This window comes from Acinonyx jubatus, chromosome A2 (assembly GCF_027475565.1).
Source record: "Acinonyx jubatus isolate Ajub_Pintada_27869175 chromosome A2, VMU_Ajub_asm_v1.0, whole genome shotgun sequence".
NCBI lineage: Eukaryota > Metazoa > Chordata > Mammalia > Carnivora > Felidae > Acinonyx > Acinonyx jubatus.
The window spans coordinates 106032944-106059820 of record NC_069383.1 but is presented as its reverse complement, the minus strand read 5'-3'; the positions used below and the strand labels follow the sequence as shown (position 1 = coordinate 106059820).

The window sequence follows — 26877 nt, the reverse complement described above, 5'->3', positions numbered from 1 at the left end:
CCAGCCTGGGACTCCGCAGGACCTGGGGCTGCTCAGTCTTCTGCTCCCTCCAGGGCAAACCAGCAATGAACCCAGACCAGTATCACCAAGCTGGGGGACTGCCTGTGTGCCAGCCTCTGGTGGCCACAGGGACGCTGGACCTGGGGCCCTGAACCAGGCCAGGCCTCGCTCTGAGCCCGTTTCCTACGTGTGAAAAGGGTGGGGAGGTCCCAAGAGAGGCCTCGACAGAGAGGAGACCCCAGCCCACTTCCACCCCTCCCCCATCGTGCCCTGCAGAGCTGGGCACCTGGGCTGTTTTTCCCACTTCCCTCCTCCTGCCCCACCAAAGAAGACATCCTGGCAGGTGTCCCCGTTCTCCTAGCCGGTGGCTTCTGTTCTTGGGAGGCAGGAAGAATGTGTGCCCCAGGGGACTGGCTGCACTAGGCCCTGGGACACCTTTGGGAGGCTCCTCCCCTTCACTGCCACCCATCTCCACACCTGTACTATCACACCGCAACAGGGAGCTTTCTAGAACCTCAGGAGGCCCACGGATACCCACATCACACATCACTCTGCACACAGGCCAAACAGTGTTCCAAACATCAACCCTGGAACTCTCGTGTCCTAAGTTCTCAAGGTCGCGCGCACCGCGGCCAGGGAAACTGGGCCGGCAACCCAGTGGCTCTGAGCCTCTGTCCTGGGCATTCACACCTCCAGAGTCCCTGGGAGGGCTGGGTGGCCTGGGGAAGGATGTGTCATAGAAGATGGGTGAGTTCTGAACACCTGCTGACACTGGTGTCTCCGACCTCGGCCTCGTCCCGGGAACAACATCCCATCGGCTGTCGGGAGGACACTGCTTTCCGGGAGGATTCAAAGTCGGGGCTTCCACAGCTTGGGCCTGCTGATGGGACTCATGGGGCTGGGACACATGAACAAGGTAGCCAAACCCAAGAGGCCTCGCAGGGTCCTGCTGGTCCCCCCCAGATTAGCACCTGCTGTCTGCTCTGCACAGACCCCTGACTCTGCCGGGGGCTTCCCACAAGGTAGGGCTGCTACAGTTGCCCCAACTTTCAGATGGGGTGTGGGGCACAGGGAGGCTGGGGGTGCGGCTGGGCTGCACGGGGTGGGGGGCTGGAGCCTGAGCCTGAGTGGGGGCAGCAGCAGCGGAGGGCCCCCCACTTCGTGGTGTTTCTCGTGATGGTGCTGCCACCATGGCCGGGTGCCGGCAGAGTGACAGAGATGAAGAAAGCTCCCATCGCAGACTTCTGTGCGTGTTTTGTTTTAAAACGGCAACTGGGCACCCAGCAATTAGTATGCCAACATCAGGCAGCTGCCCCACCCCGCCAGGGCGTCCACGCCATCCTGCAGCTGCCATGGGGACAAAGACAAGCCACCGGGCCCCACCCACACGGCAGCACTAAGGCCTCTGAGCTGTTTGCAGGCCACGTGGGTCCGTGTGGCAGCCACCCTCCCCGCCTTCGGCTGGCCCCCCGCTGCACAGAGGCCTTCCTTACTCCTTCCTCAGGCTGGGGGCCACCACCCAACAGGAGCTGCAGCCCAGCTGTGCAGCAAGGCCAGAAACTGAGGCCCCAATGTCCAGTGTCACCTAGCTGTGGGCTTCCTGCCCCCTCTGCTCCCAGGTGAGGTCCCCCCGCCCCACAGCCACTGCCCCAGGCAGGCCAGGCACGGTGCCCTCCTACCCTCTGCCAGAGAATAATTGTTCACTTAGAAGTTGACCATGTCCCACAGAGGGGACCAGGGACACCCCATCTCCTGTCACTGCGAAGCCTGCCTCCCACAGCCCAGGCCGCTCACACTGTTCCCAAGTGTGCCCCACGCGCCCGGGTGACATGCAATGTCCCCCCTGGGCTCTGAGCCGCTGTAATATAGGCTGCCGTCTGCCTGACTGTCCAGGGTCAGTGTCCTGTTTGCTTATGCCCATGACCCTTGGGCAGGGCCCCCACCCTCACCAGTAGTGACTTTCCTTGGAATCCTCAGTTTCAGTGACCGTGAAATGGGTCACTGTCAACTTCCAGAACAGTAGGGCATGGTGACATAGGAGCTCCCCAGTGACCACCTCCTTTCCTGCTTCCTTCCACAGCCTGGGGGACCGCAGGTGCTATTGGGCAGGGTCTCATCACAGCCCACCCCCAACAGCACCTGTGATGCTTCCTGGGCACCACCCCGGGGATGTGCTCTCGACAGTGAACAGAGGCCGAGTGCCTTCCACACTTGGGCATGGCCCCAGACGCTGCACAGCTCGCCCGCCACCGTCCTGCTCAAAGGTGAGGCCCAGACTCTGCAAGGCCTCTGAGACCCGCTGAGCTGGAGGGTTGGGGCCAGAAGGCTGCGGCCACACTGGCCAGAAAAGGCCCTTCTGACCCTGCACCCACCTCCAGGGGGCTCTTGGTGCATGTGGGGTGGGCAGGATGGCGGTGAGGACCCCTTCAGATTTGGGGATCGGCAGACAGGCCTACAGCCCCTCCCTATAACCCCGGCCAGCCTCCTCACCCTCTCCCAACCCTCCACAACCCAAGCGGGGTGAGCCCTGAGACTGCCTGACACCACTCAGGCCTCAGGTCAGCAGGTCCCAAAGCCCCTGGGATGGATTCAGCTTTCACAAAGGCAGCCATACCCCAGAATCACTGAACCCCAGAACGAGCAGGAGAGCCAGGCTCTCCACCTCATCACCTGTGAGGCCCCAAGAATGGGCCAGTGTGTCCAAAAGGACCCCCACTGGCACAGCCTGGCCTCTACACCTTGTCTGCTCCTGCCCTGGACCCTTCTCCCTCCTTCCCGCCCCCATTTTTCCAAAACTCTGACTTCACCTACTCAGTTGATGAATTAATCACAAAGACCTATTCTTTCAACAGCTCTGTTTAGTATTGCCTGATGAATCAGAGAATGTCCAGTTAAATTTGAATCTCAGATAACCAACAAGAATTTTTTAGCACAAGTACGTCCCAAATTCAGATAAACAACAAATAATAGTGCAAGCCCCATTCAGTTTGGGCTGAGTTTGTATTCAGTTTTTCATGGTCTACTTGAAATTCAAATTTACCTGCTAAATCTGGCAACCCCGCCAGTCCCCTCTCCTCCTCTGACTCGGGAATGAGGGTCCCCTGGCCCCAGGTCCTCTTGCTACTCCCCCCTCACTTGCACAGGGGGCCCCCAATTCCGCATTGACCCAAGTCCCTGCAACAGAACTTCAGGAGATGGGGCTGTGGAGGGGGAAGGCCCAGAGGAGAGCTCCTCCTTCCCACCCACCCTCCAAATCCCTGGGGCGACCCTCTACAGCGCAGGGTCCCTGGGGAATCCCCACGTGAGGGCAGAATTGGCTAAAAGTTGGTTGGGAGTCTGGGACATACTTACTCTAAAAAAAAAATCACTGTGTATCTGCAATTGAGACCTGCTTAGACTGTGAGACCCGAGCTCAGCCCCTGGCCGGGGAGGAGCCTGCGGACCCGGGCTGAGTGGAGCGGAGGGGGTGCCCGAGGGAGTGCTGGGTCAAGAGGCCTGAGCTGAGGGAGGAGGCAAGAAAGCAGTTCCCGGAGCTGGGAAGGGGAGGGGAGAGGATAGGGGAGCAGAAGGGAAGGGAGGGGTAGAGCCTGACAGAGGGTGGTTTGAAAGGAGGGAGGGGGGGCCTGGACGAGGGGAGGGGAGGAAAAGGGAGGGAGGAGAGGGTAAGGGAGCTTGGGTAGGGAAAGGGAGGGAGGGGCTCTGGCCGCGCATGCTCAGTGGCCCCTGCAATGCGGCGCCCGCGCCCTGCGTTAACCCAGTTCCACCGAGTCTCGCCGCCTGTGGGTCAGGGGGCCCGGCGGACCAGGAAAGGCTAAGGCAGGAAAGCCACGTTTCCGCGCCGCCCCCCGCTGTGCAGAGTGGCCCTGCGCCAGCCAGGTTTCCTGGGGCCGGTGGGGGGGGGGCGGGGAGGGAGCGGGGCTCAGCTCTTCCCCCATCACACCTTCCCGCAGGGGTGCCCCCAAGGCACAGAGGCCACACGGGCCCTAGGGAGAAGGTAGTCCCAGGGGACCCAGGCAGGGAGCTGGGGGTGAGCGGGGCATCAGCTTGGGGATGGGAGGCCCAGAGGTGAGCCCTGATCACCTCGGTCCCCTCACCTGTGAGGTCAGCCCCCGCCATGAGGTGAACCCCACCTGTGAGTCCCACCTGTTAGCTCCTCCCCTGAAGTCGGCCCCACCTGTGACGCCAGCCCCCACCTGTGAGGTCGGCCCCACCTGTGAGGTCAACCATCAGCCCTCCCAGCTGGGTGAAATCTGAAGCTGCCAGTGCCCCAGGCTCTGCTCATCACAACTGTGTGTTACTGAGCAAGTCTCTGCTTCTATGGGACTTGGTTTCCTCATCTGTGGAACGGGGTGCCCACCCCCGACCTCAGGGGATGTGGAAGGTCACTGCCGAGCTACGTGAAGACTCACTACTGCTGAAGGTCAGGGAGTAACAGCTGCCTGGGCCCCAGTCCTTGCAGGGTCGTTCCTCCCCCACGTGGAGCCCCTGCCCGGGGTCACTGCTGGACACCTGCTCCAGGGGGGCTCAGGCCCACGTGGTGCTGGCAGTGAGTTGGGGGGAGGGCCCACAAGACAGGTTTTGAGGCTTGTGTGCCCCATGATCTCACCCCAGCCAATTCACTTCCCTCTAACTGCTTTTGTTAACCGTCCTGTAACTGTGGGCTTAGCGCGTTCAGACCCTCCAAAATCACGTACGAAACTTGGGTCTTTGGCACCAGCTGGGTGTCATGCCCAGCGACCCGGCGAATCTGGGCATTGTCAGTTCCCGCACAGGGGCCGCTTCTGTGCCCAGGGCCTGCGCTCCTCCTGGCCGCTGCGTGTGGCCGGCTGCTTTGCTATCATCAGGAGCCTCGGAGGACCAGGGCTGCTCCAGCGGGAGATGGAGCCCCCCCACACTGCACTGCACTTGAGCAACAGCGGAAGGAAGGTAGGGGGCGAGGCCTCTGGGTCCAGTCTCTCCGCCCTTCCTCTCCGCCATGGGCCCCCCGCCCTGTCCCTTCCTCCCACAAGGACAACAGCTGGGCACACATTTCTGCTGTGGTCTTCCTAGCAATGGAGCTGGCCACCTAGCAGGGTGGGGGCCCTGGCTCAGGACATTTTCTGTGACCTTGTGACCCTGGGGGGCACAACCACAGAGTGACAGCCAGGCCTTGCCCTGCCCCCACCTCCCGACCACCCTTGGGTTTGCCTCAGAAACACACTGCAACTCGGACGTCCCAAAGGCTCAGGTGTTCTGCAAGTCTGGACTGACCAGGGGCCTCCCGTGCAGACCCAACACGTCAGCAAATGCCCTAGACAACCCCCACCCCAGTCCCCACCCAGCCTCACACCCAGGGGACTACCTGCCCCCAGCATAGACTGTACATGTGCCTCTTCAAATTCGCCTACCGAAAGCACATGTTCCTTCCACCAGAAGCCTTTCTGGAGTGCTCACCACCCGCCAGGCCTGGTAGGGACACAGTACTGAACGAAGTCCCTGCCCACAGGGCCTGGAAGTCTTGTGGGAAAGACAGCTGTAGCATAAAAAGCAGGGTACCTGGGTCCCGGACTCCACTGGAGAAAATGTCATCAACAAGAGTTAAGCAGATAGAAGTTCAGGAAAAGCATTTCCAGAGAGAACACACATGCAAAGACCCAGGGGTGCCTGGAAACACTGAAAGCAGCCAAGGGCTGGAAGAAAGCTCTGGGGAGGGAGGGAGAAGACAGGGCCAGACTGCAGTGTCAAGCCAGGTGAGAACTTCAGGCTTTCTGGAAGCTGGCTCCAGGAGCTTCACGGAGGCAGCAGAGAGGTGCAGGGAATAAACCAGCCACAAGTGCCCTCCAGGAGTGGGGAAATGCCCACAGGCTTGGGGGTTTCCAGGGCAGCTTTGTGGGGCCCTGGGGCCTGCAGGCTGGGTGGGCAGACCTCTGACCCGGAGCAGGGCTAGGCAGAGAGGGGAGGCCTGTGCCCACAAGCTCCTTCCAAGTACCTTACGTCCAGCCAGGAGCAAGCACACACCGGTTTCATCCCTGTTTTATGGCTGGGGAAACTGAGGTATAGGGTGGGCATGTGCTTCCAAGCCCAAGCCCATCACTGCCCCACACAGGGCGCAGACCCTGTCCCCTCACCCCTCCCACTGCCCCTCAGCTAGGAAAGCCAGGAGGGGCTGGGGAGGATCCGAGGGTGCCGAGACTCTGGTACCCGGGAGGCAGCCACTTGTCTGCAGACTCCTTTTGTGCCAGAAGAATGTGCTGAACACCATGTGCAAAGTGACAGGCCGTCTGGGACGTGCTGTGAGGTGGGGGTGTGGGGCTACAGATGGAGCTGAGAGCTGACAAATGCTGAAGTTGGGGGATCGATCTGTCACTTTCTCTAGATTTGGGGAACGTTTGAAATTTTCCATAATAAAGAGTTAAACAGGAAAAAAAATTGACCAAGACCTCCACAGTACCGGGCGACACAGACTAACAAGGCCCCCCTTCCTGCCGGAGAGTGGTTGTGAGGGAAGACAGGACGGGTGAAGGCCAGCTGCTCCGATTCCCGACGGCCCTGTCTCCCGCTGCCCGTCCCCAGCAGCGCCCAGCGAGGACACCGGCCCGGCGCAGGGCACCAGCACCAGGCCGGTGCTCGGCTCCACGGACGCACCGGACATAGAGGCAGAAAAGCAGCTGTCAGTCAGGAAGGGGCCAGCAGGCTCGCTGCAGCAGGGGCAGAAGAATGAGCAGTGGTGCTTGCCCAACACATACTGGATTTCAGGGTTCTGCCGGTCCTGACCCTCTCTGCGTGTAGAGCACTTTGCAGGTATAAACCGTGGGTGGGGTGCTTGGGGAGCTCAGTAGGTAAGTGTAGACCAGCTCAGGTCATGATTTCCTGGCTCGTAAGTTCAAGCCCCACATCGGGCTCTGTGATGACAGCTCAGAGCCTGGAGCCTGCTTCGAGTTCTGTGTCTCCCTCTCTGTCTGCCCCTCCTCACTCATGCATGCGCTCTTTTGCTCTCTCAAAAATAAAATACAACATTAAAAAGTAAACACACAAACCAGGGAGTGTGAAGGTACTTTAGAGGAGCTGTGTGATTCCATAGAAATATACCCACGTGCTTTTCTGCTTGAGCCTCACAAACTCCTATTCATCCCTCGAGACCCTCCCCTGTGCCTGCACCCAACACAGGCAGTTGTAGTGGCTTCTGTGGATGTGTCTGCTCAGGGCCAGGCACGTGGAAGGGGCTGAGTAAACCTGATGGATGAGTGAGGGTCTCCCTCACTAGTCTGGGGGACATCTGAGGGTGGGCTCTCTCCTCCCATTGTGAGCTAGAACAAGCCTGTGTTCCGCCTTAGAGACTCCACACGTGCAGACATATTCCCCAAAACATAGTTAAAGCCGGCACCCCACCAGCACCCCCACCCAGCGTCGGGGAACACAGTAGTAACCGCGTTCAGGAGGCACTCGCAGTGCTGTCTTTAGCATTACCATTACCGCCACGGTCCAAACATGGGGGCTGAGCTGTGCAAGCACGCACGCCCCAGGGCTGCCCTGGCCCCCAGGCCTCATGGAGTCACCCCCTCCGGGCCCCCTCGCCACGGCCAGGCCCACGGGAGGCAGTCCCCCAAGCAGCTCCCCCAGGGGCCTCACCATCAAGGGATGGTCGGGACCTTTAGTTTCTGGATCTGCCCAGAGCTTCCCCACGCGGTGCTCAGACCCCAAAACAGGCAGCAAACACGGAGGACGTGGGACTGACCCCGGCTGGGTGCCCCAGGCCCCTCACCATGAGCGGGGACAGGAGTGCCCGCCCCTGGAAACTCTCGGGCCCGAAGGCCTGGTACACAGCACAGCAAGTACACAACGTCTACATGCAGCTCAAAATATGGCACTAGGTCACCCGCTCGCCCCACTGGACTGTCCACCGCAGAGCCCACGGACTGAGGCAGCTCTCAGCCCCAGTTCCAGTAGGGACTCAGGCCAGCACTGAGTACACTCAGTGCCCCTCTGGTCAGAGAAGGAGCCTGTGTCTGGACACTAACTGGAGGTCCCCTGGGAGGCCAGAGAGCACCCCAGGGGCCTCATTTGACTCTCTCTCCACCCAGGTGTCACCCGGCCTCCATCTGTCTGGCCCTGGGGTCAGAGGACCCAGGGGACCCCCATGCTGCCACCTCAACAAAGGTCCTTCAGGGGTCCTGCCCAGATCCCAGCCCCTTGCTCCCTTTGGGGCTATCTTTGAGTCACTGCCCGTGTGCTACTCCACGACTTGGACCTCAAAAGAGCAGGATTCTGTGTGCCCATAACGGGCCGCCACCCAGCAAGGGCTTGGGGTGTGCAGCGTGGGTGGGATGAGGCCACGTGCCCGGGGCCAGCTGCAACCCAGCACCACTCCCCGCTGCAGGCCCAGAGCACAGCCCTGCCCAGTGCAGACAGACGGCCCCCTAGTGCAGACGACCTGGAGGGATCGTGCTGGCAGCCGGGTCACTACAAGTCTTCAGGCCACCGAGGGCTCCCACCTCCAGCCCTCCCTGAGCCCCCAGACCAGGGTCAAGGTGGGATCCGGCGTGAGGGTACGGGTCCCTCTCTCTGCCCTCCCGGGCGGGAGGCACCACTTCATCCGGCCGAGTTCTGTGCCTGCGTGGGCCCGGCCCATGCCAGTACAGCCCACGCCTACACGGCCCACGCCTACCTCTGGCTGACAGCTTCTTGGTGTTGATGATCTTTGCTGCGTACTCATGACCAGTGCAGAGCTTGACACAGCGCCGGACCACAGAGAAAGCCCCCCTGCAGAGAAAACGGGGGACACAGGCAGGAGAGATGATTAATCTCCCTGTGAGCACCCTGCACCCAAACCACAAAGCCCTGCCTGGGCAGACGTCCATTTGAGGAAGAGACACCAAATGGGTCTGCCCTCTTTCCTTGGCGCCAACCTGACAGGGACCCTTTCCCTGGCCTGGGGGGACACCCCAGTGTCCTTCAGGGTCAGCTGGGCTGAGGGCCTGCCTGGGGCCTCCTAGCATGCGCCCTCAGGCCCTTGGCACCAGACCGGGGGGCCCAGTGAGTCCTCCCCAGAGCAACCAACTGGCCCCACTCCAGGCAGTACAGCCGGCACGGGACTCATCGAAGGTTTCAGAGAGAGGGAGGAGCATCGTGTCACTGAGCCGCACGGCCAGAGGAAAGGGCCCCTCCCTGGTCCTCCACCTCCACGAGGCCTGTTACACAGAGCAGGAGGGGGCCCAGCATCAGGGCTGAGAGCCAGAAACCTGAGAGAGCCGGTTACCACTGCGATGCCATCTTGAGAGGCCTGAGGACCAGCCACAGACACTGCCCCTGAGAGGAGGCGGGTCTGCCAGAGAGCAGACAGCCAGCCTGGGTCCCGTTAGAAGGTCCAGTCTTTAAGAACGCTAGACCAGGCCCATGAGCCGGGGCCAAGGAGCCGGAACAGGAAACGACCTGGGCGGTGTCTCAGGCCAGGTGGGTGGCCACTGGGGACGGGCGGGCGCACCCCTCCGCTGTCCTCCCCACGAGGCCCGTCAGGCATGGGACCCCCAGGCCTATGCAGCCAGATAAATCCACGGCCACCAAGCCCCCGGTTCTGGGTGATGCCAAGGCAGTGTCTTAACGAGAGAACGCTCTTGCTACACAACAGTCCCCGCATCTATGGCTTCCTTCAGGCAGCTGCAGTTACCCACGGTGGGCCAGAGGCAAATACTCCTCCCAACACATGGTCAGGTCAGCAGCCGCCTCATGCTGTGTCACAGGCCTGTGACAGTCACCTCCGTCACCGCCTCACCGGGCTTTTCACCCCATTGGGCCGGCGCAGAAAGGGCGCGTGTGGTGTCCACACGGCTTTCTCACAACGTGTTGTCACACCAGCCTCCCTTCACCATCCTTGCTGTGTCCCTCCCCGAAGCTGACTCAGAAGTGCAGCGAAATCACAGACGTGCGCTCGGGACAGACACTGTGTCCACAGGGCTCAGAACTACACACGATTTCAGGCGTCCTCTGGGAGTCTCGCAACCTACCCCCGCTGACGAGGGAGGACTTCTGTGACCCTTCTTAAGACAAAACTTCCTTAGAACGTACTACTGGTTTCCTCGGAAAAAACTAAATAGTAGGACACGAACCCTAACCGAACGTTTTCTTCACCACCCAGACTGTCATAAGCAATGGTGGCACTTAGGGCCACGTGTCTGCTTTTTCAATGTCCGCCCAAGAACTGGGCAGTGGCTGCCCTGGGGGGCAGGCAGGTTGGGGGACACGCACTATTCACCCCACACTCTCTGCCCCTGTGATTTTCCTCGCTACATAAGAAAAAATATAAGGAAAGGATGATTATTTTGACCCACAAAGGAGAATAACCGCCAACTTCCTGCCGCCCTAGCTTCGAATTCTACTCTGGGCTTCCTGGCCACACCGCATCACCCTCTCTGAGCCTCAGTTTCCCCATCCATGTAAGGAGTGAGAAAAACTCCCGGGGCTGCCTGAGGGGTGAGAGAGGCATTGTGTGGCCACCTGCCTGAGACTGCCCTGGGCTGGTGCTCACCAGCCTCCTGCTCGGAGCAATAGCATGGCGTCTGTGCACCTGGGCTGCCATCGGCTTGCCCGGACAGGGGCTATGCATGCCTCTGTGGACAGTCAGAATTTCCTGTGCCAGAATGGGACCTCACAGCGCAGGTCTACCCCCAGCCGGAAGTTGCCAACAGCCAGATGGCACGTTTATGGCAAGCCTGTGGCAGGACGGGCGCCCAGGGAGGCCCCCAAGGACAGAGGAGGGCTCATCCTGGGAGCAGGGCCGGACCCATCAGGCCCTTCCCCCAAATGCTGCCCAGACAGGGTAAGCACGGGAATGAACAACAGGGGACCAGCAATCCTCCCGGCATTCGGCAGAGTGTGCATGAACAAAAGGACACAGAGCCAGCGCCCAGGGCTCTGGATAGTCAGCTATGCAGACCTGCCCGAGACTGCCCTCCACCCCACGTCCTGGGGGCCTGCATCCCTCCCATGCCAGACGGTGCTTTTCCTTCCCAGAAGCTCTACACCTGGGACAGTGAGGGCCTGTTGTGAGGCCAAGGGCAGGTGGGCAGTGGACAGACGCCGGACATGGAGGAAATGAAGAGGGCAGCAGACATAGTGCTTGCAGCAGGCACTCAATAATCGAGCTCACGGGGAGCTCATTAGACACAGGCCTTTTCATCCTGATGTCCTGCCTGCCAGGTGTGAGGAGGGCACCTCCTGAAGCCCCTCTGCGGGGGTCCTGTTGCCCAGACTAGAGGAAAGTTCTAGAAAGAGCTGCCCCCATCCCTCTCTGCCATTGGTCATCTGCACCCCAATGCCCATCAAAACCCACTGCAGGACGAGTGGCTGAGCCTGGGGCTTGAGTCTCCAAAGGTAGATGCCGTGGAAATTGACGGAGAGGCCAGCCAGGTGCTCACGGCAGTCCCCAGGCATGGAGGGAGAAGCTGGCAAAAGCAGGGCACGCCCAGGGGGCTGGTGTGGCCGCAGGTGACCACCGCTCCTCGGGCTTCTGGTTATTGTGGACCTCCAACCTCTCCACCTCACGCTAAGCATTGGCCCCTTCACCCTCAGCTGTCCCTGCAGAACCGCCTGAAACCGCTCCTCCCACATGAGCCACCTTCCCTCCCTGCCCCTCTGCCTCCCCTGTCTCCAGCAGCTCTGCCAGTGGGTCCCAGGTGTTGAGCTGTCGCCAGGAGTCCCCCAGAACCGCCAGTACGGAGAAGCATGTAGCATGTGCCGTTTGGGCCACCTGCTGTGGGCCCCAACATCCAGCTGAGGCCCACAGCCTCCTCCCTGGGGACTCGTAGCAACATCCCACCAGAAGAGATGGCGCTGACAAAGGTAGGGTTCGTGTGCGCTGAGCTCCCAGGATGGCCCCGCGGTAACCCGGATTTTTTGTGAGCCTTGGAACCAGCAAGGACGCTAAAAACGTTTCCTTTTCTAATTAGCCTCGCGTGATTTTCAAAAGCCCCATAACAGGGCTTGCTGCCCTGGGCCTCATGATCTGAACGCTTTATTCCACTCACTTTAAAAAGTGAGTTCAACAGCAGCCGCCCGGCCTGTTATGCGGCAACCTGGAGGTTCAGAGCCAGTCCCCCACCAGGCCCTCCTCACAGGCCCCACCCTCCTGGCTTCTCCCCACAAGCGGCACTGGCAGCAGCCTGCCACGGGGGTCCTGGGGCCACTGGACGGGCAGCACGGGGCGGACCTCACCTGGATGCGGTGCAGGACCCGCGGCCCCAGGACCGCCAGGTCTGTGCCTCTTCGGGATTAAAAGGCACGTCCCGTCCTGTGCTGTACGGACGGGGTGCGGTGGGAGGTCTGCCGGGCCCCTCACGGTTTGATCAGGGGCCCCACGGCCTCAGCCCCTCAGAAGACGCCCCCCATCCCTCCCCGGATGCCCCCGGCCCGGTCTCTCCCTGTCGTTCTGGGGGCCGCCCCTTCCGCTCCATCCGCACAGCCAAGCGCATTCGGCCCCGGGGCAGACCGCGGGGGGCACAACAGCAGGGGGGGTGCAAAGCTCGCGTGTGGCCGCGCGGTCTCCACCGCCGGTCTCCCGACTGTCCCCACCACACGCCCGCCCCAAATGCCACCGTGAAACCTGCCGCCGACGCCGCACCTGCAGGGAGGAACTTGCCCCTCCCAGCCCTGACCGCCTGGCACACCAGCTCAGCTCGCACCCCGCCCCTGCCGGCCCCGCCTCCCCCCTGCCCCCTCCACCCCTACGGTCCTTGCATCCCTGCCCCCTCCGGCCTCGCCCGGTCAACCTCGCCCCGTCCCTCCGCCCCGGCCCCGCCCCTGGAGGTCCTGCCCCCTTCCGTCCCGCCCCTGCATCCCCTGCCCCCACCGACCCCGCCCCTCCACCCCAGCCCCGCCCGCTTGCCCTTGCACACCAGCTTAGCTTGCATCCCGCCCCTTGCCGGCCCCGCCCGTGTCGTCCCCTCCACCTCTCCCGCCCCTGCATCCCCTGCCCCCTCCGACCCTGCCCATCAACCTCGCCCCGCCCCTCCGCCTAGGCCCCGCCCGCCACGACCCTGACGGTCCTGCCCCCTTCCGTCCCGCCCCTTTCGTCCCCTCCGGCCCCGCCCCATCAGCCTCGCCCCGTCCCTCCCGCCTCTGCATCTCCGCCCCCAGATCCCGCCCCGTCAAACCTCGCCCCGCCCCTCCGTCCTGGCCACGCCCACCAGCCCTGCACACCAGCTTAGCTCGCACCCCGCCCCTACCGGCCCCGCCAGCGTCGTCCCCTCCACCCCTCCAGCCCCTGAATCCCCGCCCCCTCTGGCCCTGCCCCATCAACCTGGCCCCGCCCCTCCCGCCCTTGCATCTCCGCCCCCGGGCCCCGCCCCGTCTACCTCGCCCCGCCCCCGCCAGCTTCGCACACCAATTCAGCTCGCACCCCGCCCCTGACGGCCCCGCCCCTGACGGCCCCGCCCCTGCCAACCCTCCCTCCCCTGTCAACCTCTTCCCCACCCCTATCGGCTCCATCCGCCCCGCCCCTCGCCTCTGCCGGGATCACCCACCCCTTCTGTGGACCCCCCCCCGCCCACTTTCTGGGCGGACACTGCGGGGCCGCGGCAGCCCCTCTCTGCTCCCCGCTTCCCGGGCCACTCCCTGTCCTCGTCCGGTCCCGCACGAGGCTCATTTGCGGGGCTCAGTGGTGGACAGGTGTCCCTGGGGCCTTCCCGGCAGCGAGTTTAGCCACGACCCATGTCCCCGTCCTTGGAGGGGCCGCCGCACCCCGGGATAGTCTCACAGTTTAGAGCCGAGAAAAGCCAATAGCGGCAGAAGCACTTGGCTGGTCCTGCAGCTTCGGTTGCCATCGCACGTTAATAAATGGGTGTTCTGGAACCTTCCTGAGGCTGTCCCAGTCCATCCTGCGCGGCCCGGCCTGCCCCAGGCAGGCTCTGCTCGGGGGCGTCGGGGCCACAGCTGGGCCCACCGACACAAGTCGGGGAGGCCTTCACCCCTTCATTCCCGTTCACCTCCATGATCAGCTGCTATTTAATTCGTGTGTTCTCTCAACGCTCTGTCCCACCTTTGAGTGACATGAGCTCTTGGGGATGAAGAAACAGAGGTCCCCTGATATTTTCAGTCTCCACTGAAGCAGTTGGGTGGCAAACAGTAGCTTCTACATGAAACAGACGACTGGGATTGTGGTTTTTATGTATTTTCCTGCCAATAATAATAATGAAATATGATCCATGCTCATGGGAAAAATGGAGGCAACAAGATGTTAGAGACCAAGCAAACAGCCTCAACTTAGAGGCCAGGAGGGTATGTAAGCCTCCCTGCCTGCCCTCCTCCCCGCCAGCCTCCCCTCTGTCCTCCCCGGCCCTGGGGTTGGAGCGGTGAGGAGATGGTGCTGGTCCCCGACAGGACTTGGGCAAGCGTGTGTCCTGCTGGCCTGGGGTCCTGCTGTGGGAGTGATGTCCAGGGCCAGGCCCATAAAGGCTGCCCACCCCCTAGCGTCAGGCTGGCTCTCAGGGCCCTGGGGACTGCGTTCCTCTCCTGTCCAGGGAGGAAACGGGGAAGCGGGCCTGAATAAGCCTGGCTGCAGACCAGTGTGGACAGCATCTCACTCTATTTATGAACACCCATGCCCCCGCGGCCTCTACGGCACCCACACCAGTCACGTGTGTGAGCGCCTGGGTGGTGTACCGCCTTCCGTGTTGACCTTCACTGCACACACCATCCCCACTCTCTGACCTAGATCATGACTCCTCTGAGCAGAGAACAGTCCTTCCATGGAGACAGCGCCTCCTCGACTGGCAGGCATCTGGGACGTTTCTAACGTCCTTCCTCACAAATGGGCTGCTGCGGACACCTCGATTATCCGCGGAGAGTTTCTTTCCAAAGGCACAACAGCTGGGTGAGTCACAACCCACAACGACACAAGTTCTCGCCATGGTCCCAGTGTCCAACCCTGGCGTTTCCCAGGCTCTCGGAATCCCAGCTGCTCCCAGCCCCGAACTCTGAGCCCAGGTAAGATGCTAAAGCTACGCCTCGTCCCTACCGTGCTAGTGTCCTGGAGCCGCCTTAAAAAAGCACCACAGGTTGGTGGCTTAAACAACAGAAATGTATTGTCTCCAAAGGCCAGAAGTCCAAGATCAAGGTGCTGGTTCCTCCTGAGGCCTCTCCCCAGCTACTGGGGGTTTGCTGGGGACCCGGTGCTCCCTGGTTTGTAGAAGCATCACCCTGATCTCTGCCTTCATGGTCACGTAACATTCTCCCTCTGTCCAAATTTCCCTTTTTAGAAGACACAGTCATATTAGATGAGGGGTCGTCCTACACCAGGGTGCCTTCATCTTAACTAATCACATCTGCAACCACCCTATTTCCAAACAAGGGCATTTTCTGAGATACTGCATTCCAACATACAAATCCTGAGGACACACAATTAATCCAACACACACACATGCTGGCCCTTGACTCTACCTTATGGAGTCTGCCACTGGGTGCACCGGGCAAACGTTTCCCAAATTATGTCCCTCAAATATTAGCCACAGAATATTAACACATGGTAGGTACTAGGGGGGCTCTGTGGGCAAATAGGTTTGGGAACCAGTATGTTAAACAGTGTTTTCCTTCCTCCCTCCCTCCTTTCTTTCTTTTTTATTGCAGGATTTCTCAGGGCCTTAGTATGGTCATAATCTGTACTGTGAATTTCCAACTCAGGAGTATGAGATGCAGCCTTTCCCTGACTTATTTCACCACAGAATCTTTATTCAAAAAGTCTCATGAAAGCCAGGACTGGGGGCAGAGGAACTTCTAGTCTAAGGCCTCCATACTGACCCCTTGCTGAAACCCTGTGTGGCCCACTGAAGTCCAGCAACAGACGTCTTCTGAACGAGTCCATCCACAAAGAAAGAAATGGCAGGGACATGGCAGAAATGCCCCCCGCCAGCCAGCCGACGCCCCCAGCCCACCTGCGGACACATACCCAAACACGCTTCACTTGGGAGTCTTGTGGGCACATCTCCGAGTCAGAACCCTGTAGGGCCCCCTGACCACGTGTGCTGCACGCCCTGACAAGATCTAGCTGTAAGTAAGCACAATGGTAACTAGTCAGCGGAACTTTCTACAGTCACATCAAGTTCACACAGTCCTACACAGATGATGAGAGCCTGGCTTTGGCACGTGTCCATACTGCTTGATTTAAGTCCCATGGCTCACACGGCCACCCTCAGCACTGCCCAGACCCACCACCCCTCCCCACCACAGCTGGGACCCCTTGGGTCCCGGTCGTACAGGCTGCAGACATCCTTGAGGAGTTTCCTGAAGGGCTCAGGCAGCAAAGCTGACGGGAACAAGAGGGTGAGCACCAGCCCAGGGATGCGAGGAGGTCTGAAGTGGGAGGAACACCCTGGGATTATTTAATGGGGCAGAATTACTCTGGGAAGATGAACAAGTTCTGGAGATGGACGGTGGTGGTTATGCGATGCTGTGAATGGACTTAGTGCCGCTGAGCTGTACATTTAAATGGTTACATGGTACACTTTATGTATATTTTACTACAGTGAAAAAAACAAGGGGAGAACACTAAGCCACGCCCATGCTAAACCACAAAGGCAGGAGTAGCCATGTTAATTTCATGCAGAGCAGGTTTGAGCAGGACAGTTACCAGGATAAAGAGGAGCATCACACAATGATAAGAGGGTCACTTCTCTAAGAACGCATAACAAGCCTTAATGTGTACACGCCCAAAGAGAGTGAGCCAAACCACGTGAGACAAACACTGAATGAACTGCAGGGAGAAGTCGATGAATCCACGATTATGGCTGGAGACTTCAACACCCTCTATCAGAAGTAGACAGACCCAGGAGCACCTGGGTGGTTCAGTCCGTTGAGCATCTGACTTTGGCTCAGATCATGAACCCATAGCTCATGGGTTCAAGCCCCATGTCGGGCTCTATGCTGACAGTTCAGGGTCTGGAGACTGCTTCAGATTCTGTGTCTCCCTCTCTCTCTGCCCCTCTCCCCACTCAGGCTCTGTCTGTCCCTCTCAAATAAATAAATAAGCATTAAAGAAAAATAGGTAGTAGACAGACCCAGCAGGCAGAAAACCAGGAAGGCCATAGCTGAACTCATCGGCACCATCACTAGACTGGATCTAAGAAGGCTCTATGGACGACTTCACACAGCAACAGCAGAACACACATTCTTCTCAAGCCCCCGTGAACATTCATCAAGACAGACCACATTCTAGGCCACCAAACACACCTTAACAAATTAATAAGAACAGAATCATACTAAGAATGCTCTAAGATCACAGTGGAATTTAACTAGAAACACAGAAAGATAGCTGGAAAACTCGACAAACACATGGAGATTAAACGACACACTTCCAAAACTAACAAGGGTCAAAGCAGAAATATCAATAAAAAATATTAAATATTTTTACTAAATGAAAAATGAAAGAAAACTTAACAAAATTTGTGGAACACAGTAAAAGCAGTGCTTAATGGAAATTAATGTCATTGAATGCATATATTAGAAAAGACTACTTAAAATAAATAATCTAAGCTTCCACCTTAGGAAACTAGAAAAAGAAGACCAAGTTAAATCCAAAGTAAATAGAAGATATAATAAAAGAGCAGAAATCAATGACATTGAAAACAGGAAATAGAGAAAATCAATGAAACCTGATTCTTTGAAAAGATCAAATCGATAAGCCTTTAGCCAGGATAAGAAAAAAAAGAGAGAGTACACATTACTAATATCAGGAATGAAAAAGGGGCCAACACTACTGACCCCACAGAAATTAAAAGGATAGTAAAGGAATACTAGGCCCACAAACTTGGTAACATAGATGAAATGGACCAATTCCTTGAAAGACATAGTCTGTCAAAACTCACACAAGAAGAAACAATCTCAATAGGCTTGTATATGTCACAGAAATTGAATCAATAATTAATAACCTTTTCAAACAGAAGGCACAAGCTCAGGTGGGTTCACTGGTGAATTCTACCAAACACTTATGCAAGAAGTTATACCAATTCTTTACAATCTAGGAGCGGGGGGGGGGGAGGGGGAGGGGAGGGAAGGAAAAGAAAGAAAAGAAAAGAAAAGAAAAGAAAAGAAAAGAAAAGAAAAGAAAAGAAAAGAAAAAGAAGCAGAGGGAATATTTCTTAACTCATTCTGTGAAGCCATCATTACCCAAACCAAAAACATTACAAGAAAAGAGAACTACAGACCAATAACTCTCATGAATACAGATGCAAAAATCCTCAACAAAATATTAGCAAATAGAATCCAACAATGTATGAACAGAATTAAACACCATGGCCAAGAAGCATTTATCCCAGGTATGCACGGTTGACTGGCTCAGTATTTGAAAACCAACTAACATAATCCACCACATCAACTGATTTAAAAGGAAAAATCACATGATCATATCAATAGATGCAGAAAAAGCACTTGACAAAATACATCCCCATTCACAATAAAAACTCAGCAAACTAGGAACAGAGGGGAACTATCTCAGCTTGATAAACACTGTATTAGTTCAAAATGTCACACAGTCTGGGTGGCTTGAACAACAGGAATTTATTTTCTCACAGTTCTGGAGGCTGGAGGTCCAAGATCAAGGTCCAGCAGGGTTTGGTTTCTTACGTGAGCTCTGTTCTCTTGACTTGCAAGTGGCCACCATCTCACTGTGTGCTGACATGGCCTCTCTTCAGTAGGTGCACATGGAGAGAGAGCAAGTGAACTCTCTGGTGTCTCTTCTTATAAAGACACTAATTCTATTAGATCAGGGACACACTCTTATGACCTCAAGTAACTTTAATTGCCTCCGAAAGATTGAAATACAGTCACATTGGAGGTTAGGGCTTCAACTTATGAATTTGGAGGAGCAGGGCACAGTTTAGTCCATAGAAAGCACCTACAAAAAACCTACAAATAACCTCAGACTTTTGGAGAGAAAGTAGATACTTTTCCTGTAAGATCAGGTACAAGGCAAAGATGTCCCTTTTTATCACTCCTTTTTAACATCATACTGGGAATCCTAGCTAATACAATAAGACAAGAAATGGAAATAAAATGTGTACAGACTGAGAAGAAAGAAATAAAACGGTCTTTTTTTTTTTTTTTTTTTTTTTGCAGATGATATGATTGTCTATGGAAGAAGGCCCCCCACATGGACAAGAAAAACCGTCCTGGAATTAACAATTATAGAAAAGTTGCAGGAAACAAGATTAATGTACAAAAGTTAATTGTTTCCCTACATACCAGCAATGAGCAAGTAGAATTTGAGATTTAAAACACCATACCATTTACATTACTACCAAAAAATATACTTGGGTATAAATGTAACAAAATATGTATAAGATATATAGGAGAAAAATCAAAACTTTCATGAATGAAATCAAACCAAATGACAGGGATAACCAATGTCCATGGATAGGAAGACTCAATACCATCAGGATGTCAGTTCTTCCCAACTTGACCTACAGATTCAATGTAATTCTTATCAAAATCCCAAAAAGAATCAAACCTGATACTAAAGTTTATAGAGAGGCAAAAGACCCAGAGTGGCCAACACAAGATCAGAGGAGAACAAAGTCTGAGGCTGACACTACCTGACTTCAAGACTTGCTACGAGGTTGCAGGAATCAAGAGAGTGTGTTTTGGTGAAAGAATACATAATGCATCAACGGAATGGAATAGAGAGCCCAGAAATAGCGCACACAAATAGAGCTGATTCTTGACAAAGGAGGAAAGGCAAGTCAATGGAGAAAAGACCGTCTTTTCTTCTTTTTTTTAAATTTTTTTTAACGTTTATTTATTTTTGAGACAGAGAGAGACAGAGCATGAAGGGGGGGGGGGGGGTTCAGAGAGAGGGAGACACAGAATCCGAAACAGGCTCCAGGCTCTGAGCTGTCAGCACAGAGCCCGACGCGGGGCTCGAACTCATGGACCGCGAGATCATGACCTGAGCTGAAGTAGGACGTTCAGTCGACTGAGCCACCCAGGCGCCCCAAGACCGTCTTTTCAACAAAAGGCTCTTCTATAGTCTGAATGTTTGTGTTGCCCAAATTCACATGTTGAAATCTTAACTCCCAAGGTGATGGTACTAGGAGGAGGGGCCTTTGGGGGAGTGATTCGGTTATGAGGGTAGAGCCCACATGAGTGGGACCAGTGTCTTAGAAAAGAGACCCCAGAGAGACCTCTCCACACCTTCCACAGGTGAGAACACGGGGAGGGCACCTGTGTAGGAAGAAGGCTCTCAGCAGACACTAAATTTGCAAGCACCATGACCTCAGACTTCCAGCCCCTAGGACTATAAGGAATAACTTTTCATAAGCCCGCAGGTCACAGCAGCTTGAACAGACTAAGGACTGGAACACACACACACAAATGAATCTAGAATAGACTTTACACTTTTCACAAATATTAACTCAAAATGGATCATAGACCTAGATGTAAAAGGCAAAATGACAAAAGTCCTAGAATATATCATAGGAGAAAACCTAGGTGACCTTGGGCTTGTCAATGACTTTCTCAGATACATCACCAAAAGCATTTCCAAGAAAGAAACAACCGACCAAACAGGGTTGGTTAGGATCAGAGCCTCCTGCCCTATGGAAGTGAGGGAGATATCAGATGGGCCAGAGACGAGAGGAGGAAACACATCGGGTGCAGACTTCTATTCCAAATACACAAGGGATTCTCTTCTTTCTTTTTACTGTTTGTTTATTTTTGAGAGAAACAGAGAAAGAAAGAAATTGAGAGGTGGAGAGGCAGAGAGAGGGAGACAGAATCTGAAGCAGGCTCCAGGCTCCACGCTGTCAGCACAGAGCCCAAACCCATGAACCGTGAGCTCACAACCTGAGCCGAAGTCAGCCGCTTAACCAACTGAGCCCCCCAGGCGCCCCCCAGGGAATTTTTTTAAGTTTCTTTCTTCCTTCCTTTCCTTCCCTTCTTTCCCTTCCTTCCTTTTCTTCCTTCCTCCCTTCCTTCCTTCCTTCCCTTCCTTCCTTCCTTTCCTTCCTTCCCTTCTTTCTTTTCCTTTCCTTCCTTCCTTCCTGCCTGCCTGCCTTCCTTCCTTCCTTCCTTCCTTTCGTAATCTCTACATCCAACATAGGGCTTGAACTCACAACCCCAAGATCAAGAGCCGCGTGCTTTTTTGACTGAGCCAGCTGGCTGCCGCGAAAAATATGCAAAGAATTCTTAACATGCAACAATAAGCAAACAAACAATCCAATTGAAAAATAGGCCAAAGGCAGGAGCAGACACCTTGTCAAAGAAGACAGAAGACAGAAGTCAGCATGTGGACAGATGCCCCACAAACATGTGTTGTCAGGGAAACGCAAATTAAAACGACAAGATTGCACTTCATGTGGATCAGATAGCCCGAGATCCAGGACCCCGACGACGACACCCAATGCTGGATGCCAACCAGCAGGAACCTCGCACGCTGCTGGCAGGCACACGGCCTGGTGCTGGCACCTGGGGGACAGTTTGATGGTTCCTCACAAACTAAACGCACTCTTCCCATGGGACGAGTCACGGCACCGAGAGGCAGGGGCCAGCGCAGACCCCCACCCGTCCTGCACACCCACCCCTCAGGTGCCCTTTGCAGGCTCAAGAAGGATGGGGGAGGAGGTGGGCTTGGATGTGCTGGGGGATGGAGCCAGAGAAGCTGAGTCCTGGGACCAGAGCCTAGTAGGGCAGCCCCGTGACCAGCACACAGGAGGGGCCCTGAGCCGCCCGGGGTCTCTCGGGGTCTGGCTCACCCCAGCTGAATCTCTGGAACTTTACGAGATGGCTGAGGTCGCACTGGTGTCTCTACATGCCGGCCACACAGCAGGCGTATGAACACCACAGGGATGGACCACACTGTCACCTGCCCCACCTGGCCCCAGTGAGTGCTTGCCAGGCAGCCTGCAGTGGGACCACAGGAGCGGTGGGGCCCCCTCCGCACACCCCAAGTGCCACCACCTGACCCCGTCGTGGACGGCCGAGAGCAGGGGCTGTGGCCTCTGTCCACCTGCGCGGAACCTGGGGACTGGCGGGAGCCCAGCCGGGAGAACCGTTGGTGTACCCGAAGCCCGAGTGGGACTCGAGTGAGGTAACACCAGCTCTCGTGTGACGGTGTCCGTGCCTCCACGGGCTGCAGGGGCCGCCGGCCCCTTCCCTGTGCTGCCTGCCTCCGCCCTCGCTCACCATCTGTCGGACTGGAGCTGTTTTCTGCGGGAGCTGCTTCCGTTTGAGGGCAGCACCCCCTCGCCACACAGGGCTCTGTGTCCCCACCTGGGGAGCAGGGTCACACACTTGGGAGACAAGTTTTGTTCTGTCCCCTAAAGTGAACTCGGACGCTTCAAGGACGTGCCTGTGTCTCCCCTCCCCGCTCCCTGGACCCAGACTGCGGGACTTCAGCCACCCCGGAAGCCAGTCGTTGGCTGGAGCCACCCGGCAGCGACACTGGGACAGGACAGGAAAGCCCAGCCAGGCCTGGGGACACCCGCACCCCTCCCCACATCTGCTCTGTGAGGACCAGGGAGGGCGGGAGACTGCGGACAAGGGGGTCCTGCCTGTGTGCCGAGGGTGAGCCCAGCCGTCCTTGGGGAGCACCAGTGACCACTGGGCCTGAGAACGGCCTGCACACACTGGCTGCCGGACCCCCGCTCCCCAGTTGAGTGCAGCAGGTGCCGGGCAAACCCCTCATGGCCACAGTCTGAGGGCCGCTCGTCCTGAGTCACTGACACTGAGGACCACGGACGTTCCTGGAACCTACACTCTTCCTGTTTCCCGCTAGGAGACGCCGACTCGGAGAGAGGGCCCTGGCCCAACAGGGACACGCACCCCACCCTTGCTCCCGCCACACACGTGCCCCGGACAAAGCCAGTGGCACCCCTGGGCCCCCACTTTCCCCGAGGCTCGGGCAGACGGCACAAGCCATTTCACCGACAACTGGAAACACTTCCATGTTTTAAAGCAGGAACATATCACGGGAAGGAAGTAAATACCAAGTCACTCATGAAGCTCTCAGAACAGAGTGGCTGTGGAGGCGCGACCTGGCCTGGGTCTTGGCGGGGCTCACCTGGGGGACTGTGGGAGCTGTCCATGGCCTCTCCAAATGGGTTCTCAGGGGGTAGTTTGAGGCGGGGTGCGTGGGAGCCCCAAATGGCCCTCCCTCTCAGAAGCCGGGTACAAAAGGAAAACTGCAGTGGGGTGTGTCTACCAGGCCCCCCGGCCAGGGTGCGTCCACCATCTCTGCCCTCCACAGGCCCCGAGGGAGCAGGTGCAGGTGGCCACCCTGCCCGGGCAGGTCGCTTCCTCAGCCCAGGGGGTTCCCGGCACTGCCTGCCTCACCGCAGACACAGTTCTCCAGCGTCACCTCTGTGCCAGGCGCTGTCCCACAGAAGCAGCCACCAGGCCCGGCCGAGGAAGGAGGGTCTCACCCAGGAGCCGCTCAGTCCTCTCTGGAGCAGGAGGTTCAGACAAGGAGCTGCTCGTGCCTGCCTGGCTGCAGGCCTGGGGCCTGGGTCAGCCTGCCCACCTCTCAGAGGGCACTCCCAGCCCTGGCCCACCCTGGTTGTGCCCCCACCTCCCTCCTGCACACCCAGGGGCTGCCCCAGAGCACGCCTGAGCTCAGCTCGGTGCACCCACACCTGCCCCCACTCCTCCCCGGACAGACGTCTGTGTCAATGCCCCGTCAAGTGTGACCGAGGACAGATGCAAAAACCCACTTGGACAAAACAGGACGGCTAGATTCACACACAGCCACCGTGGTATCTCCCCACAAGACGGCACCTGGGACCTTCTTCTGGCCGGGCTCCACAGAGCAACCTTCAAAGGCAGCTCTTCAAAGCCACAGCCACCCAGCGACCTAGCGCAGGCAGTTGGGGACAGGGACAGAACAGAGTCAGACCGGCAAGCCTGGTCTGCAGTTACTGCCGGGGCAGCTCGTAGAACAGCCGTCGGAGGAGGGGCAGGAGGTCAGGGAGGTGGGGTCTCAGCTGCCTTGGGGCATGCACGGTCTGCCATGCATCACACACACATCAGCATACGTCACACACCACACACGCTTCCCACACGCTTCCTACACGCTTTTCACACACACATCACATGTACACCATATGCACAGCATCCATCACACGTACATCACATGTACATGCACCATATACACATCATACCCCTACACACACACATCACATGTACATCCGGACAGCAGAGCACCGTCAGCCTTGACAGGGGAGGAAGCCGTGTGCACAAACAAGGGGTGAAGGTAATGTGGAGAGAGAGTGTGTGTGTGTGCACGAATGTGTGAGCATAGTCAGCCTTGACAGGAAAGGATGCTCTGACACTGGAGAATTTGATGCCGAGTGGAAGGAGCCAGACACAGAAGGACACGCGTGCTGGAGGGGTCCACTTCCGTGGGGTCCGGAGAGGGGTCCAGTCCACAGAGACAGAGAGGACACGGGGTTGGTGTCTAATGGGGACAGAGCCTCCTTGTGGATGGAAAAGGTCCAGGGATGGACGGTGGTGGTGGCCGCACACAGCGTGGATGTGCTCACTGCCACTGGAGTGCGAAGGTGGTGAGGTGGGGGCCCTGTGTCACATGCACGTCCCCACGCACCTGGCGGGAACGCGGCCGAATCTCTGGGAAATCATTAAGAACAGAGAGAACCTGGTGCTCGTAATGCTCTCATCAACACCAGGTTTTGAAGAAGGGTCTGTGCAGTAACCTGGGCCTCTGCACACAAACATCTGGAGACAGAGCTCCACGAGGGTCCAGGGTGGCGGACCCCTCCCTGGGAGAGCACGCCCCACTGGCCCCTCCTTGGTGTGGGCAGATGAGGGGCCAGTCATGCTGCAGCGGGGCGTCCCGGAGGCCCCCTCCCTGGTGCTGAGCTGTCCCCCCACAGCTCCCGCGGAAATGCTGGGGTCACCAGAGGCCTCCGGAGGGCACGTGGGGGACCCCGGGGAGGGCCCGGCCTGGGACGAGTGGCCACGTGGCTGGCTCCCCTCAGTCTGCTGCCACAACCAGGGGTCTGACATGACCCTTCCACACCCCGCCCTCCCCACCCAGAAATGTCCTCCTCCCACCCCTGTGGAGCCCTGTACCCCCTTCACTGTGCAAAGCCTGGGCTCGGCCCTGTCCCTGCTCTGGGCCCAGGACCCCTGGCGGCAGAGCCTGGAGCTGGGCAGGGGGCCTCATGCAGACCTCACCCCCATGGGGACTGAGGCTGAAGGCCCCCTGTACCCTGAGATGGAACAGCACAGAAGATGCAGACGTCCTGCCGCTCAGCACAGAGGCAGGAGCCCCGTGGCCAGCCCTCCACACTCCCTGCTCCCTTCTGAGGGGTGCTGAGGACCAGGGGTGGGGTGCAGAGGCGGGGGGCCCTTCCAGGGCAGGGCGGGAGAGGGAGGAGAAGGGACACAGGAAGAATCTGGGCCCCGGGCCCCAAGCCGATCAGCCACACTGGCAAGAGCCTGGCCTCTAAGGGAGGTGCAGGAGAGGCCCCGCTGGGTGGGAAAGAGGTGAGCATGGACAGGGCACCCCTCATGACACCTGCACTCTGTCAGGGCACCCCAGCCGAGGCCCTGCTCCTGGAGGGCTGGGGGTTCCTGGACCCTCCGTGCCCAGGCAGGCAGGGGTCACACCCATCCCAGAGGTGCCTGCGGGGATGGCGGGGGCGGGGGGGGGGGGGGGGGAGAAGGGAGGAAGGCGGGGCGCAGAGGGAGAGGAGCGGGGGCGGGGGGGGGGGAGGAGCAGGAGGGGAAAAGGCAGAGAGAAAGGAGAGAACCCACTGAGGACTGACCCAGGTGGCAGATGTTCAGGAATAATAGGACCTGGGGGCTCGGCTCCCCGTCCGTCTGGCTCCAGCCCTCCCGTCACCACCAACCCTGCTGACAGCCTGTTCCCCTCTGCCGCCCACGCCTGTCAGCCTCCCTGCTACCAGGGGAGGCTTCCAGAACCAGGCGCGTGGGCCTTGTCCCCCATCATGCTGCCACTGTCTGCTGAACCCACCATGGACCAGCGCCAGCTGGGCTCCGTCTCAGAGACAGAGGAAGAGGCGGGTCTCGCATTCTGGCCTCTGCCCCTCCCAGCCTCCACCCGGGCCTCCACCCTCTGCTGCCTCCACAGGTGCCCTGGCGGGGGAGCGAGCGGGCAGGCCACGGCCCTGCCTCTGGCATCACGGCGACAGTGCTAGGGAGCCGCCAGCCAGAGCCACTCTCACTGCTAATCTTACTTCTCAGCGATTCGAGTGTTGAGAGCCAGATGCTAGACTTCTTTTCTTTTTCTACATTGGTTTTATTTATTTTTAAACATCTTTATTGAGATATAATTCATGTACCAAACAATTCACCCACTTAAAGTGTGTAATTCAATGGCTGTTACTATATTCACAGAGGCGTCTGTCCATCACCACAGTCTATAGGTTACAACAGCATCAGCGGCTGCCCCCCCGCCGCCCCCCCCCCCCAGGCCCGGGCTCTGCCCTCTGTGCCCACAGAGCTGCCAGCTCTGGAAGCTTCAGGTAAAGGGGCGTGCGTTCTCAGCATTCGCCCAGGTAGGACCGTGTGTCAGCGGTTATGAGAACTCTTCTGTTTTTACTTCTGAATGACATCCCAGCATGTGGATAGGACACGTGTTCCTTACACATTCTGAGGGACATCTGGGCTGCTCCCACGTTTTGGCTCTTAGGGACACTGCTGCTGTGAGCAAGGTTCCGTGCGGACCTGCACTTCCCTGGCTCTTGGGCACATTTCCGGGAATGGGACATTTTGAGGACCCGTTTTCGATAGTAACTGCACTATTTTGCATTCCCACCGGCCGTGAATGAGGGTCCTGACCCCGCATCCTGGCTGGTGCATGTTCTTACTTGCCTCTGTGGGCCTAGCCATCCCAGGGGAGCAAGGTGGTACCACTGTGTTTCCCAAATGACTATCTTT

General features: G+C 57.8%; 1 protein-coding gene across 10 annotated transcripts in view; it reads right to left on the bottom strand.

Annotated features, from left to right (window-relative positions):
* The window catches only part of CAMK2B (calcium/calmodulin dependent protein kinase II beta), an 80440-nt gene that overhangs the window by 43435 nt on the left and 10128 nt on the right, over window positions 1-26877 (bottom strand). For all 10 annotated transcript variants that reach the window (XM_053218783.1, XM_053218780.1, XM_053218781.1 and 7 more), the window contains exon 2: window positions 8645-8739. In XM_053218783.1, the coding sequence (XP_053074758.1) occupies window positions 8645-8739 (95 nt within the window). The remainder of the gene's footprint in view (window positions 1-8644; window positions 8740-26877) is intronic.